Here is a 17,334-nt window from a genome sequence, read left to right as displayed (position 1 = left end):
GCTTATAGCATCACAGAACCGCCTCTCATGACCACATTACCGGCCCAGGCGGCTAAAGCCACACGTGTCGGTTTAGTCGGCTACTAATTCCGCCTTTTCTACAGTTTACCCCCGGTTTTATGATTATTTATGGTGATGCTCTTCCTCATCCGAAAAGGGTTTCTTTCCGTAGTCATACAGTAAATTTTTAAAAAAAATATTGAACAAAAATATTTTAAAAGGTAAATCTCAACGTAAAATAAACCTTGTAATTAAACCTTATAAAAACCAAAAATACTTTCTTTAATTTAATAAAATAAAAATCCTTGTTATCATTGGATGGTGATGTCATTTATGTAGTACGATAAAAATAAAATAAAATAAAATAAGGTAAGAAATATCTAGGAAACTGATAGAAAATAAAACCATTTAAAGTAAGCCACGTGTACGTTGAAAAAAAGCCCAAGGAATAAGGAGGCGTCCACGTTTTGCTCTTTATCCTTCGGCTTCTGATGATATTGACAGGTCATCATTGTCATGGGCTTGATGGCTCTCCGCACGCCATAATTTTTGGAGATTTAAATATCATTTATAAAAAAATAAATAAACTAAATATTTATTTATTTGAAATATTTTTTAAAATTTTAGTCAACATTTTTATATCATTTCTGTGAACACGTGGTCACAAGTTTGAGATAATAAATTAATTTTTAAAAATAAAAAATAATAAGATCGATGAAAATTTGACATGGTGAAGCGTTGTCCTTTTAAATTATTTTTTATTTCTTTCAATGTGTTTGTCAATAAGTATTTCTTAAAAAAAATATTTTAATTTGTAATGCCTGCAATTTTCTTTTATCTATTGAGTCTAGATTAAGTTTTTTTATCCAAAAATTTAAAAATTTTAACCATAAAAATTATTAATAAAAAAAGGTGGAAACAAAAATTTTAAAAATATATAAATCAAGTTATAAATTTAAGATGTTTTATAAATTAATGTTTATTTTTATTTTTTTATTTTTCATATTTTAAGTATTTTTTATTTTTTTAATTAGTATTAAAGTTATTGGTTAAAATTTAATATTTATTATTTAATGATTTAAATTGATTTTAAGTTAAATTATATTTAAATTTTTTATTTAATCATTATTTTAAATATTAACATTTTTGATAAAAATTAACTTAAAATTTAATTTTAAATCATTAAATTAACATATTTATTCTCATTTATTTTATTTATCGTATTTTTTAATTAAATATAAAAATTATCTATTGGTATAATGCAACTTAAAATAATATTATTGTTTTTCCTTATTTTCTCCTGCCACCACCGAGGAAGAGATCTACTCCTCCTTTTTCCACTTATTTGGTTTTTTTTTTTTTTTTTTTGCCAAATTTTGGGTGGTTGCTATTTTTTATTTTTTATTTTTTTCTCTCTTCTTCTCTGGATTTTCCCCAGAAGATTCCTGAATTTTCTTAGCTCTTTTCCATGTGGGTTCGTTTTGGTTTGCCTTTTACTTCATTTGTCGGTGATGTTTTGTCTACTACTTACTGCTTTCCTTCTTCTGTTTGGTGGCTGGGAAAGTGACGGATGAGAGAAGTAAGGCGGAGCTGGAATTTTATGTTGAAAAGCGGAATAAAGTTTTCGGTTCGATTGTGTGTTGTTGGTTGTTTAGCTGAATAAAGTTTGGTTTTCGTATTTCTTGTGAAGTAAAAAAGTAGAAAATGTGAGATTTGAGCTTTTATTTCCTTTATTTTCTTGGCAACCAAACAAAGGGCTACTTCAAGATGGGTGTTGTTTGAAAGTTTAATAGTCCATTATGTTTTTTTTAATTGGGCATTTGAAAATACATCTTGATAATGTACCATGAAGAAAGGGAGTAACAAATTTGTTTACTTTTATATTCGACTTTAATTATGGGTTTGAAGTTAGAATGCTCCACTTATCACATGTGATATCAACTCTTTGATGGTAAGATTGTCATTCTTTTCATCCAACATGTCATTAATAAGATGTTCTTCTAACATCCTGGTAAGTGATTTTTGTTTTGGTATTTCACTAACTAGAAGCATGGATCAAAATATCGGTATATATCAACACTTTGATTTTACAAATATATGAAAATATTAGAGAAATATCGGTAGATATTTTTACACAAATATTGATAAGACAAAAATTATCCAAAATTGATGAGAATGCTTTGAAAAATCCAAATAATGTATACATGTTAAAATTATTTTATAAGTGGAATTGTACACTTAAAAAGTTAGAATTGAGTTATAAAATATTATATTTTATTAAATGAAAACAATTTACACATAAACATAATACATATGACATTGCAATAGTCCTTAATACCAAAATGAATATCGATGTGGTTTCATCATATTGTTAGATGAAGGAAACTCATCTTGTCGAAGACAATATACATGGAGTTTCGATAATATTGATTGTAAGTACAAAACATGTCAGACATAAATGAGATAAATATAAAAAGTAATTAAAAATAAAATGATAATATAGATTTAAAATAAATAATTAAAAACTAAGAAAAATATAATATATTTATAAAAAAAAACATTCAAGAAAATCTCCGATATTTCCCGATATATCTGATATATTCATCGATATATTCGATATATCGCCAATATATTTTCGATATTTTGACACGTTTCCTCCATTGCTTCACGTTCGATTTTTTCGTCGATTTATCAGTTCCAAACTGATATTTTTCTGATTTTTTTTACCGATATTCCTCCCATTGGATGATCAATGTTGAATTTCGTTTCGAGACTGCTCGATATCTAATATATCGGCGAAATATCACCGATAAAATCCAATTTTTCAATTTATGACTAGAAGGTTGATAGTGAGAGTTATTGTTTTAGAATCCAATGTTTTATCCATTGGACATTCTCCCAATGCCTTAGTATCATTAAGACTTGATTCATGAAGCAAATCGCTAGTGTATTAGTGTTTGATCAAAGGTATGATTGCCTTAGTATTCTATAACAATAGGATCCCGGAGTTACAATATTCCTAGTGAGCCAATGTTATTTGTCTTAATATAATCATTTATTCACAACAATTGTATTTTGCATAGTGGTATTCTTATGCAACAAGAAGTATTTGAAACTAAGAATAAACTGGTTCAACTATCATATTAAAAACATGAGATTTTTAATATGGTTCCACAATCAACGTGATCCTTACATCAATGGATTGTAATAACATCCAACAATCCACTAATCAAAATATGAAATGGGTTACAATGGTGAGCTCAACCCTTGGTATCCTGAGTGAAGTACTATAAAATTGATTTGGACTTAACAATCCAACTGTGAAACCAAGATTTGGTTAATCTTGATTTTGATGATAACAAAATAAGGTTTAGAACTAATGATCATATTTCAAGTGTGATTAGGCAAACGATTTTCAAAGTGGCAATCACAAAGACAAATCAAACTAATGAGAAATCATGAAGAAGAAAACCACCTCAAAGAGAAGAGTTTTTCAAGACTAAAACTTCATAAGATTTTTTTGTAAGATTGTTGGTGCACTAGTACTTTCATGCATTTCATTCTTTATTTATGCACCAAAATCATTTAAGAGTAATATTGTTTTAAATATCTTAAGAATTGGACGATTTCATGTTTTCAACTAAAACCTTGTGTTAAATGATTTTCAAACTTGTGTTAAAAGGTTTTAAGTTGAAAAAGGTTGGGTGTTGAGCCAAAAAATGGCTCAACCGGTCAACCAGTTGTGCTCGTCCGGTCGTAGACCGGTTGAGGGAGGCCAAAAAGTTTCTCTCTCTCCCAGTGGCCTTCTCTTTCCGGTCAAGGTTGAACCTCGACCAGTTGAGGTTCGGTCGAGGTCCGATGGAGGTTCGATTGAGGTCCGGTTGAGGTCCAGTTGAGGTCCGGTTGAGGTCCAACGGTCACTTGCCAAGTATTAAATGCTAACGGCTAGTCAACCGGTCGACCCCTAACTCGACCGATCGAACCCTCAACGGCTAGTTTGACTTTTTTCTTCTATAAAATGGCTCCAATCTTCATTGTTTCTAAAGTTTAACCTTCCCAAACCTTTCTTAATTATATTTGAGCCTTGGAAGAGTGTTTTTGAGTGCATCGTTGTTCTATAACTTGCATATTCTTAGTGCACCATTCAATCTTAGTTTTTCTTGTATCATTTGAGTTTAAAGTTTTTGTACTAGAATTTTGAAGAGATCATTCATTTGTAAATCTCTGAGATGAAGTTTCTCAAGTGTAGGGTATTACTTGAGGGGTTGTTCAAGAGTGGGATATCTCTTGAGAAGTGTAAAGGGTGTTTGGAGCCAAAAGTCCAAGAGGGTGAATTGGAACCATAATCCAATTGTATTGCTTGAAGGCTTGGTTTGGAAGCTTTGGATTAGTGGAACCACAAGCTCGGGATTGAAATTAGAGGAGAGTGGATGTAGGCCGAGTTGCGCCAAACCACTATAAACTCTTGTGTTTGCATTATCTCTTTCCTACTATTTAATTTATATGTAATTGTATATATATTGATTATTATATACTTGCATATAATTGTTTTTTGTATTCACTTGTTTAAATTTGCGAAAATAGATCATCACCATATTCACCCCCCCTCTAGGATGATTACCATAACTTGGATTAGTCTCAAATTTCTAACACCAACAATCTCCCACTTGAAAATTGAAATACAAGTAATCATTCTCCAATAATTAATGGATATGATGTCCTCGAATAACCTATCCTCACCTTTGATTCACTGAAACTGCAGCGCATGACTCCAGTTTCTCTAATATCACTACTTTGGTCAACATGTCAATTAGAGTACTGCTAACTTATATCTTCATAAATATTAACACCTCATTTTCAAGTAAAGGCCAAATAAATGTAAATTTCTACATACAAATTTGTGTTGTTTGTGTTTATAGGCATTTGATATATATATATATATATATTTATAGTTGTATGTTGTATTTTATTATTTTTGGTACACTGAGTGTTAGACCAATACATTATATAATGTATTTTTATAGGTGTTTGATGAATCTTTTATAAAGATAAATAATTTTGGTCATCACTAAATATAAATGGAAATAAATAAAAGTCCATCAAATTTTGAATTAAGAAGTAGAAAACCCTTTGCAGTAATATGGAATATATATGTAAGTACAGAAAATGGAAATAAATTATTTTATTTTATAATATAATAATGATATTTAAATTTATTTATTTATTTATTTTTCTATTAATGTGAGAGAGGCAAATCGGAAATTTCGAGAAAGCAACAGCACCGCCAAGGGCGCGGATTATAAGAGCGCCACCTCCCCCTGCCACCTCCCCCTGCCACCTGGCGGTCACACACGATTTGAGTTCACTCATCACACGCTGAATGGGCAACCGCCGAATCGCCCGAATCACAACTAGTGACGACGAAGACGAAGCCCAGCCCCCCTCTCGATTACATTCTCCGGAAATGGAGAAGCAGCAACCCAGGCAGCGGAGGAGGAAGAAGATCAAGCTCCCAGAGGAGGAAGAGGAGAGGGAGAAGGAGACGCAAAGCGGGGACGAGGAGGCACCCCAGGAGGACGCCAAGCCGATTGGAGACGCCGTTAGGGTTTCGGGTAAGGGGAGAGGAAGGAGGAGCCACTACGAGGCTTTCGAGTTCGATGGAAACCGATACGATCTGGTGAGTTTCTTGTACTCGTGTTTGTGGCGTGTTTTTTATTTGGTGGGATTTAGGGTTTTGATGGTCCGGGTTTGGGGTTTTCTTTTTTCCTTTCTTTCCTGTGTTGGAGGAAGAATTGGAAAATTTGAAAATTTTCGGAAAGGGGAGGGCAATGTTTCGGATTTTTATTTATTTATTTATTTATTTGGTTCCTGAGAAGAATTAGGAGTGGGAAGGATAATTGCAAGGTTGAATCTTTGTGTTTTGTGTTTTTTTGAGAAGGAATAACATTCATCTATGAAGTTTTTAGTGGAAATCGATTTGGCGAGCTGTAGTGATGGTGATTTCTGTGCGCATTGTAATTGGTTTTGATAGGTGAAGAGTTCAGTGTATTTTAGGGTTTTGGTTCAACTGGCTTTGGGGTTTTGTTGTTATTAATCGAGTTTTGGGAACAGGTGCTTGGGTTTCTGCTTTGCTTTGTTACCTTATTGTATTTTATTAACCAGAACCCTTCCTCTATGCATTTGTCGCTCAATATTTAGAACCTCCCCCCCACATAGTTTCTCAAATGGAAAACACTTCCGTCAGAAGCGCACAAGATCCTATGCGGGCCATGGAGGAAAGAAGAAAGAGGTTCCCCTTCTCTCAACTTTGACAACTCTAAAGGAAACCTAGAACGGAACAATGATATAAGGGGACAATGACCAGGATGGAGAATTTGATTTTATAGGATACAGAATTTGATCCAAGCAATCAAATTTGCCTGAAACCCATGTTCTCCATCAATAACTTAGTGGAGTCCCAACTAATATGATTGTAGCCTTTTCAATGTCCAGCTTACACATCTTCCCCACACCCTAGCTTTGTAGCTTGGAATCGACTGCCTTATTTGCAATAAGGACAACACCGGGACTTGGTTTATCCTCCACAACCATGTTGGTTAGGCCATGCCCCTGTAAAAGATACTCTTTCTTGTAACATCTTGGGTGGAATCCATCAGTCCTAACATGAAGTTCACCTGGGATTTTCAGTTTTTCCCTTTTTGAACATCATCTTTAGCAGGGCAATAATCATCATTCGTCTTTTCAATAAAGTTGATAATGCTTGATTTAAACATTTTTGTGTGTCTATTTCAGTTCTAAGTGCTTCAAATTGAGAATGTGCATCCATGTGATTCAATGATTTTTGGGCCCCAGTAGTTATTATTGCTCCATTTTTTAAACAAATTAAAAAAAGGATCTTACTTGTCAAGTTATACTCCACTTCTTGTTTACTTTGATATCATTTTATTATGGTTGTGCAGGAAGATCCTGTGCTTTTAGTTCCTGAGGATGAAAAGCAAAAGCCTTATGTGGCAATTATTAAGGTGATTGATTTGTTAACTTAAGTTTATGGATTTCTGTATGATACTTGGTCATCTGTAATTCAATTCTGTCCTCATGCTTTCTTACTGCTTCCTCTTGCTGCATCTCATTTCACATGCATATTCTATTGTAAGGTTCATCTTGGTTAATTCATAACAGTATAGCCCACAGTTTGATTACCTGAGCATATCCAAATAGGCAGTTTTCTTTGAACACTGTGTCTGATCAGCTGCTTCTAGGCATCTGAGCCTCCAGTGCTTGGATATTGTTAGGTCTGGGAATCCCTTTGAATTCCTCTTATAGTGCTCTAAAAGATTAGCTAGTTCTACAAATATTTGGTTATATTTGTATATATGGCCATAATTCATTTTATGGTACGAGTCAAGGACATGGACCCTGAAAATTTTGGCATAACATTCTTTGTTAGTGGATTGATTGGACGTTGGAACTCAAAAAATCGTAGTTAAAAGCTTGGGAAGCTTATCTTGTATGTAGTTTGTAGATCACCTATCAAAAATATAATGAGTTTATATATTGTTGAAATTTGGCATTCAAAGTTATGGTTTTAATTTAGGAAAGTATTTTAGGAATAAAAAAGGAGAGATCATTTAGGATATTTCCTTAGGATTCAGTTTCCTAATTTTAGGAGAGAATCAAGTTAGATTGATATTTTCTTATTCAGTCATTTGTGTATATATATGTGTATGGTGTGTACCGAATAAATCAATAAAGGAATTCAGAAATTCTTCATATATCATAATTTGTTAAGTTGAGTTCAGTAGGACTTTAGTTTTCAATCTTCATATATGTATCACATTGATACGAGAGTTCTTATATTTGCCTCTTTTCTATTATTTTTTCATGAAATTGATCATCCCTTTCTCTATTTCATTCTTACAGTATGTTCCTATTTCAGATTCTTACTTGTTTTTATACTTATTTTTCAATATGCCATGTTACTAGTGTCATGTAAACATGAAATGGTACTTATAAAAAAAAAAAATGTAAACATGGAATAGAAAATTACTGACTCTGCATAGTACTTTATGATACCTGACAATAGGAAAATGATATATGATGTGATTTATGATTTGGTGTATGCATTTGAAAGCTCTTTTAGGGGCAGAAGTTGATGTAAAAACAAGTTGATAATCCACATTTTCAACTCCATGTTAATTGCATTAGATCATACTAAAATCCTCAATGAGGTCTTTATGAATAGTGGCAAGAGGGCCTTGAGTGAAGCAATTTGGATTGAGAGTGAAACAGAGGAGGTGTTCATAAATTTGGAGTCGCACGAGAGCTGCTTGGTGGGGAGTTGGGATTGTCCTTCAGCCCAATTGCCTAATTCTGACTCACCGAAGCTTTGGACTTGAATTTATTAGGGTTTAAAAAGCGATTTGTAATCTCAATTCTTCTTGAGTTTGAAGAATTTTTTGAGGCTGAAAAAGTCATGGGGTTGGGACCTATTTTGTTTGAGGGAAGGTATTTGCAAATGTCTTGTTGTGGGGTAGAAGTTGGGTGCCTTAGAGAAGGTGCCTCTGACGGGGAGGTGTGGTGAGGGTGAGGGTGCTAAGTTTACCGGCTCATCTTTAGGGAATTTTTTTTTTTGAGAGGTTAGGAGATGCTTGTGGGGGTTTTGTGATGGTGGATGAGGAGATTGAGAAGAGATGTTACTTGAAATGGGTTAGATTGCTTGTTCATTTCGGTGGGAGTAAGAAGCCAAACTGGTTGATGGTTGTGGATAGGGGCCATGTTAATACCTTCCAATTGTGGTGGGAATCCTTGCCATGGGTGTCAAGGGTGTCTTCAAAGAGAACCCCACATGTTTAGAGGTTAGGGAAGGATGGGAGGGTTTCTCACGCGCAGATGGGAGAGTGAAGGGAGGCTTCGGGTGCCATGAGGAAGAAGGTTTGCAGGCCTGCAACATTAAGGGGGATGCGATGGAGACATGTCCTATACAAGTCAATTCAAGGGGGAGTTGTTCAAATTTGGTCAACAAGGAGATCTCTAGGCCTTTTTTGGAGGCGGGCTTGAGGCCTTTTAAAGACAACGTGGGAAGTGATGGAAGCCTGGGCCTCTCTTTGGGTCAGGCCTTAGCCGTTTCTTCTAAGGCTCCAGTTGAGAGTCAAGCTAGGCCTTCTATGTTTGGGTCGTCCCTTCCTATTTTGGTGAAGCAGCCCATTGGGAATGAGCTTGTGTTGAACCAGGATGGTTTTTTAAGCCCCTTTATTGTGGGGACTTTTGACATTCCCTTGGAGTCATAGGCAGATCCCCTTGTTTAAGCGAAGTTGCTGGGCCCAATGGAGTGAGAGTTCAGAATAGACGAGGTTTTGGTGGCAGAAGCGGCTTGTTTCGGGGGTAGGTTTGCCTCCCCTTCTTCTTCTCCTTCTCCGTTTGGTTTTCCCTTTCTTGAAGAGGAGTGTTTTGCAAAGGTGGGGCCTTCCTGGGGGTCTTAGGTTTCTAGTCTCCAGCCGCTTAGCTTGATGCTCCTAGATAGGAGGATGGTGGATCTCACAGATAGCGTGGAAAAGGCACCCTTGGGTAATGAAATGGTGGCTATGGCAGAGGGTTTGGAGGCTAGCAATGCTTTGGGGAATTGTAGGGTTGCGGATAAGGAGAATTTGGGCTTTGGTAGTCTCCTAGGTAAGTTTGTTGCCTTTAGTAGCTTTTTGGGTTTACCAATGATGGAGTTTGAGAAGGAAATCAACCCTGTTCTAAAAAAATTGGAAACAAGAAGAGGGCTTGGAGTTAAGATTGTTGGGGGAAAGAAGAAATCGCCTTTGGATATTCGTTTGGAGAGAAAGATCAGAAAACTAGAATGTTTGGTCAATTACAATTGCTCCCCGCTCTTGTCCAAGGGAAAGGGGAGAGGTAGTTGGGTATGTGCTCCCTCTCTTTGAGGTTGTTCTCTTCATTTGGAAGCTTGGTGGCGGGTTTTGGGTCCCAGATGGTCTACGGGGTGTCTTCTGTTTCCTACTAGTCTTTAGTGGTTTGTTTTGGTGTGTTAAGTGTTTTTTCCCTTAGAAGGAAGTCTGGTTGTTTTTTAGGTTTTTGTGGTTTGGGATGGTTGGTATTTTTTTTTTCTCTCCCTCTATTTCTAGCCTTTTGGCATGGGTTGTATACTTCGTTGTGTATGTGGCTGCACCATTTTCACTTTTTAATATATTCTATCTTTTACCTATCAAAAAATGAAAAAAAAGAAGAGAAAAGAGACCTTTATGAAGATAAATCCTGTGAAGATCACAAAGTATCATACCATTCTCCTGGTGCAAGATTGTTACATGGATCGTGGGTGTATTATGCGTTTGAGGTGTGTCTGATACACTGCTCAAAGAATGTAGTAATATAGCTGATGTGGTCATGTCATCTTGTAATGGATAACACTTGTTTCAAAAAAGGAACATATATTTATGAACATTGTAAATTGGATCAAATAACTGTTGACTTAATTCCTTCCTTTTTTCTTACTTGGGAGGGTGGAATGGGTAACTTGTAGGATTGTGAAATTATACAAGATGTATGTTTTAGATGTGTATATCAGGGGGATGGAAAAGAATGAAAAGAGTGGATCGGTGGTGATAAACTAGGTGGTGGAACCAGAAAGGAGAGAAATGATGCTATTGTCTTATGAAAGATGCTACTATCAGAAGATAAATAACTCCAAAAGAGGGGGTAAAGAAATTTAGATGAAGAAACACATTTTGTGCTCTCGCTTCTCCTTTTGGAATCCAATTGTTTGTATGTATAATTCTTTGTTGTCTCTTCTCCATTTTGAATTGTGGTATTTTGGAATTGTTGCTCTGGTGACAGGACATTACTCAGACTAGAGAGGGAAGCATTATGGTAACTGGACAGTGGTTTTATCGTCCTGAGGAGGCTGAGAAAAAAGGAGGTGGAAGCTGGAAATCAAGTGATACAAGGGAGCTGTTTTACAGTTTCCACCGTGATGAGGTTCCAGCAGAATCTGTAATGCACAAATGTGTGGTGCATTTTGTTCCTTTAAATAAGCAACTCCCAAATCGTAAACAGTTTCCTGGTTTTATTGTTCAAAGGGTATATGACACAGTGGAGCGGAAACTTTGGAGGCTGACTGATAAAGACTATGAAGATAACTTGCAACATGAAGTTGATCTTCTTGTTCAGAAAACACGATCCCGTTTGGGGGAACTTTTTGACATTGAAATTGAAGAAGTTGTAGCTGAGCAGGAAGATCAGACGAAATCCAAAAGGACTCTCAGAAAAAAGAATATGTCACCTCTTGATGTTACAAGGGATGATGAAGCAACAACCAGATTTGACCAACATTTAAAGCCAGAAACACCAGGGAGCTGTACAAGTAACATGTCGGAATACTGCACTATTTTAGTGAACTTTAAGGCATTAACTGGAGAAACTCATCGTGACAAATGGCTGGAGAAGCTTCTTCAAGGAATTCAGTCAGTGTGCTGTTCTGATGATGATGTGCACAGAGATGATAAAGAAAAAGGTGGATCTGGTGACAGTGATCATGCAAGTGATAATAACCGCACAGAAACTGCACATGGATCTGACGCAAAGAGTCTTACTGTAAGATACATTTTTCCTTTCCATTTTGGTTTGCCCTTTAGAAATGTTTGAGAAAGGTCTCTCTGTGCAATAGCATGATTAGTGTGAATAGAAAATATCAAAGCTATTGATATGATTGAGATGTTTCTGTTTGTTGTGTTTCCAGGCTGGCAGATCTTTTATCTGGCCAGATGCTGCTGTTCCAGCAGTGACTGCTCTTGAGCAAGCATCACAAGATGCTTTTTCTTCAGATTTCCAGAAGTACAACCAAAAAATGCGACAGTTGGTGTTCAATCTCAAGGTTAGGGGAGGCTGTATGCTGTTTATATGCTTATGCACAAGGACATACATTTTGGGTGGACCTACGGAATCACTAATTGACTCTTTTTTGCTATTTCATGAGGGATTAACTATACTATTTAGGATTTGCACAAGTGTGAAGTTTTTTACTACCCTTTATCAAAATTTAAAACCATACTTCTTCCGAACATTTTATAATACACATATGTTTCTTTTCAAAGTCATTTCTAAATAAGTACACATCTCCCAAATTGATGAATTTCTATTCTCTCATTTTATTGTTATAGTTTTCATTCTTAGCAATCAACGTTGGTTATGAATATCAAGGGAGAGGTATACGCATTGGGCATAATGTGCTTTTTCTCCTAAGGTTGATACGATGTTTATTATTATTGTTGTTGTTTTAATTGTTATTATGGTCTTTATCTTAATGCTCAACAGTCTATGAAATGCATCAAAATAATAATCAGAGTATTTTCGTCTCATTTTATTGCAAATATATTTAAGAGATAATGAAGTTTAGGACAAAAGTATATTCATATAGTGTTTAGGCCCTTTTTGGATTAGCTTTTTGTTTGTCTTTAGCTAGAAGCTGAAGTGAAAGCCAAAGTCATATTTTCAAAGAGTAATATAGATATTGTAAAAGTTTCATTGAACATAAAATAACTTTCTATATAAGCTAGAATGAAACTTGTACGAGAAGCAATATTTTCATGGTTTCTATATTAAACTCATTTGCAGCATTAACTCTTATTTAGAATGTAAAAAAGTGTTTGGCTTTTAAGTAGTGAATCAAATGGGATCTTAATTTTCTAAAACCAACAAAAAGTTGAAATCTTGTAATTTTGGAAGAATATCGTGGCATTTATGTGCCTACTATTTGTTGCAACTGTTGTCATATTTTGTAAGACATTGATGTCTGTTCTTATCTTTTTCCTTCTCACAGAACAATCCACTATTAGCCAGGCGTCTACTAAATGGAGAATTGGAACCTTCAAAAATACTAAACATGTCACCTAATGAGTTAAAGGTATGGTGTCTATAATGGGTCCTATTTGCACAATTATTACTTTTCTGCAGTTCAATTACAAACTGCTACTGGGGGAAATGTTATCTATCTGTGTGTCTGCTGGCCTTGTGGTGGAGGGTATAATACATTATTATGATAATGACTATGCTATTAGCAGCAGCATTTTTGCTGAAGTCGCAAATTTTGTAGATTCTCTGGTGTTATATGATGTATTATATTGGGATCTTTTGCAATATTGGAATTCTCACTAGTCCTGTACTTAAGTCAGCTTTATCATTGCTAGTCGTTCTTTCATTGTGAAGGACCTTCGAAGAGATTTTATGAAGGTTTCTGTTGTTTATTCGGTTTTCTTCATGAATGTTAAGACTTCTTTGGATGTTTTTGTTTTCTCTTGACAGTGTTCTTCTCTGGAAGAAAATAAAATAAAATATTTTTGCACGCTGTTTCTAGTATAGTAGTTTTCAAAAGGTGTTCAAATGATGAAGGGTTTTGCCAGGAACTCAAGAGACCTTCGATTTTAGGTGGTTATTTGCATGATTGTTCTGTTGTTTTAGTGGATATGTTGCATAGAATTCAACCTTTGTCATTTGCCTATGAAAGAAATAAAAATCCCAAAGTGCTCAGATAAGAAACCAGTCTGAAGTCTGATAAGGGAAAAAAAAAAAATCTGTGTAACTGCGTAAGGAGCCAAGCATACCTATCAAAAAATAAAAATAAAAAACTGTGTAAGGAGCCAAGCAGAAATCTAAAACTATTTTGATTGTTGAAAAAGGAACATGAGATAGGCATGTAGAAATTAGTACTGGAAGTTTGTGGATGGACATTCTAGAGGTGGGGGAACTCCTCAATGTTCAGAACTGCAAATTCACCTAAATACCTTTGATGGAGTAATTTCTGATTTTTTTTTCCTTTCATTTATTTTTTGAGTAGATGCTAGAGATTCATTCCTATCAATTTTGCTCTATTTTGCACCTTTATAAAATGACCAAAATATAGGATTCTTTTTAAAAACATTAGTTGTAAATTGAACGTTAGGAATTGTCAGGGTTTTAGCCCAAATAGGATAGAAATACGTTATTGGCCCACGGCCTAACAACTTAAAACTTGTAGGTTAAATTGGTAGTATGGAAACTTTGGTACAGAAATGGAGGCTATATAAAAAAGGAACCATATAATGAAGCTATTAATTTATAGAAAATGAAAACTTGAAGCAAAAATTTTCCTTGGTTGATAATGTATCATTTGACTCTCCATTTCCCCAACTTCAAAGTTATGTCCCTTAGGTTCGACATCCATTACGGGGCTTCTACTTGTACATAGTAACTTAGTTGTGTTATCCAAATTAGTAGCTAGAGTAAAGCTTTGTATGTTATGGGAAAGACCAAAGAGAATACAGGGAAAATATCATGTTATTAAATGTTTGAAATATCACAGGCTATTAAATGTGTAAAATATTACAAACTATTAAATGTGTCGGGGAAGCAAATATTTTTGTGAACATTAATAGCTATTTTTGGCATATCGACTCAACCCTAACACATGAACAGATATCTTGGATTATCAATGGGAATCATAGGCAATCCACCCGTAGGTTGCAATTCTGAACACTAGACAAAACTAATGTGGTGATTTGTTTTCTTTCTAGTCTTCAAGAGTTCAAACATTAGGAGCAGATATGAACTTCCAACTTTTTGGCATTCTGCAACAACGGGAACAATACTGTGATAAATATTTGCTAGTACTTTTATGTGATCTGTAATAAACTTAACCAGGCCTATTTCAATCTATAATATGTAATTCTGTCTTCGGGTTGTGCATTATAATTGTAACTGATTTTATTTTTGCTTTAGGAGGGTTTAACGGCAGAAGAAACAGCAAAGAAGGAGCCTGAGGAGTTGAAGCGAATGCAGGTTTCTCTCTTTCTAATCCTTGATTTTTCTTTTTGGCTTTCCTAGTGTTTTTGTTTATTTCTTTTTCTTGGGTTTCAGATGACCGATGCTCGCTGCAAAAGATGCCAGGAAAAAAAAGTGGGTGTAACAGACATCATCCATGCAGGAAATGCAGACCGCTACCAGGTTCTTGCATTTCTTCTTGTTACACTTCAACTTTTTAAAATTATGTTATATGTTCTCTATGTATCATGTGTTAGTAACATGCTTGTACACCATCAAAAAAGCATATTTGTCTATTGTAGAGACAGTGTTTTGGTTTTTGTTCTCTACTTTTGAACTTGCCCATACACTTGATTTCCAGATACATGTGTTTTCTGAATCTTTGATGCTGTTCTTATGTTTATAATTGCAAATGTTGTGTATGCAGTATCCATATTTACCTAGGTGGTTCTTTCTCATCATGTTAAGAAAACCATAGAAATCCAATAGCTGAATACTACTAATACTAAACTGAATCTTAGATTTCAAGCACCAAAATTATTCTAGGTTTAATGGCTATAACTATATTTTATTATGCCTTTAAATTCTCATCAACTTAAATTAGGCCCATTAACAGTGTAGAACAGTCATGTTGACTGGTCATTCATTGTACTAAATAAGGTAAAATACATTTGATGGATAAAATAACAAGAAAAGGTTAACAAAATTATGTATCATGAATGCTCAATGCATGAATTAGGGGTAGCCATTTGTTTGGAAAGGAGCTTCTGTCTGCCAACTTCTGCTGGGTATCTGGAAGGTCCAACAGATGCCAAAAGAGTACAACTCTTCATGAGTAACTGCAATAAAGCATCATATAAGCTTGAATGTGTCTTATATGGATTATTGGAGAGGGTAGAGTAAAACTTCATGATCATGGAAAATAACATGAAGCAATCAGAACTACCCTTGTTAGAAAATTCAAAGAACTCAAATCATAAATGAAACTGTTTTCTCAATTGAAAACGTAAAGGTCAATAATTTATGTGCACTCCTGCATATGAATCCATTTTTTGTTTGGCAGTTAACCTGTGGAGTTAGTTGTAGAGGCTCTAATTGAAGATGGTCTTGTAACTTAACATTTTTGTTGGTAAGATAATGCTGTTGCAATTGTTTCCTAGTGGTTATTGACCTTTTCTTTTTCAAACTGTGTGTTGGTTTCAGTTGGAGTGCATTGCCTGTGGTAACAACTGGTATGCTCCCAGAGATGAGATTTCCACATTAAATGATGGTCCAAGTTCTGCCAGGAGTGTAGGTACAGCACCATGGGCCACTGCCAAGTTTGAAGATGTTGAGAAGAAGCTAGTGAGTCCCCGTGAATCTGAGAAGCTGGAAGCCTTGAAGAAAACAACTGAACCATACATGCCAGTCTTGGACTCTCAGAAATCATTCAGCAAGCCTAAAAACGAAGACAACCCTGCATCTGCTAAAACTGGTGACAATTCTGGATCTACTAAGGTTACGGAGTAGGATTTGCAGCTGATGCTTTGTAATTTAATGTCAATAGTCAGGCAACTGGTAAGAATGCACCAGGTTGATGCTCAAGGTTGGTGTGTCTTGGTGCTTTCCTAGGGTTCTCTTGTACATGCAATATAACTAGACTCCCTTCTCAACTTGTATAACAAATGTCGGCCTGTCTAAAATGCTTACCAGTAAGGCTAATTCCGGATATTATACAAGTTAAACCTCAAAGGCAGCCATTAGATTCAGGATATGATCAAAGAGAATAATACCATGGGAGAGTTGATTCTCTTTGCCAACAGTTGGGTCTTTGTCTATTTTATATTTTGCTTTGTTCTTTGTTCACTCTGTTTTTTGTAGATGATGGTGGGGGTCCTAGGGATAAATCTGAAATTCCAGGTGATGACTGAGGGTATGGGGGTCATTTTGCCTACTTTGAAGGTTACGTAGGGAAAGGTGCGACCGCCCATGTTTTGGTTGCTCCCGCCTAAATCATCAACCACCCACTAAATATTTTTACGAGTTTGTAAATGTTTATTTCTTTTTCACTAATTTCACCCACTGTAGTCTGTATTATGATTTTATTGTTAAACTCTTGTACGATACGCTTTTATAACGCGCGAAAATTCTTTTTTTTTTTTCAATAAAATTTTGAACCAAAATATTCTTCAAAAGTGATTGTAAGAACAAATTTCGAAACTACTAAGGCCTTGGTTGGGTAACTTATTTCTAAAATAGTTTTGAGAAATAATTTTAACAATCGGTTTTTGAAATTTATTTTTCGATGTTTTATTGAACTGTTTGAAAATTTGAAATATTTTTAATATTTTTAAATATATTTTAAAATTATTTTTATATTATATGTTTTATTTTTAATTATTTTATATGCTAGTATAACTATTTTCTAAAGCAGTTTTTATAAAATAAGTAAAAAAAAAATAAAGAATTAAAAGACTATTGATAAAAAATATCTTATTTTTTATTTTTAAGAAAAAAATAAAAATAAGTTTTGATTATCAAATATGTTTTTTTTTATGTTGTCAT

The 17,334-nt window shown here is 34.7% G+C and overlaps 1 protein-coding gene across 1 annotated transcript; it reads left to right on the top strand.

The window, feature by feature from the left end:
* Nucleotides 1-5,262: 5,262 nt before the first annotated feature.
* Nucleotides 5,263-16,589, top strand: LOC100251356 (uncharacterized). Its single transcript, XM_019216977.2, has 8 exons — nt 5,263-5,677; nt 6,960-7,022; nt 10,834-11,589; nt 11,735-11,869; nt 12,815-12,898; nt 14,749-14,808; nt 14,887-14,973; nt 15,994-16,589. Exons 1-8 carry the CDS (start codon nt 5,381-5,383, stop codon nt 16,297-16,299), a joined length of 1,788 nt encoding a protein of 595 aa, XP_019072522.1. The 5' UTR covers nt 5,263-5,380; the 3' UTR covers nt 16,300-16,589.
* Nucleotides 16,590-17,334: the final 745 nt, after the last annotated feature.

The sequence above is a fragment of the Vitis vinifera genome, chromosome 2, assembly GCF_030704535.1.
Source record: "Vitis vinifera cultivar Pinot Noir 40024 chromosome 2, ASM3070453v1".
In the NCBI taxonomy this organism is placed as follows: Eukaryota; Viridiplantae; Streptophyta; class Magnoliopsida; order Vitales; family Vitaceae; genus Vitis; species Vitis vinifera.
Note: the sequence above shows the minus strand (reverse complement) of the source record. Positions and strands in the feature narration are given on the sequence as shown.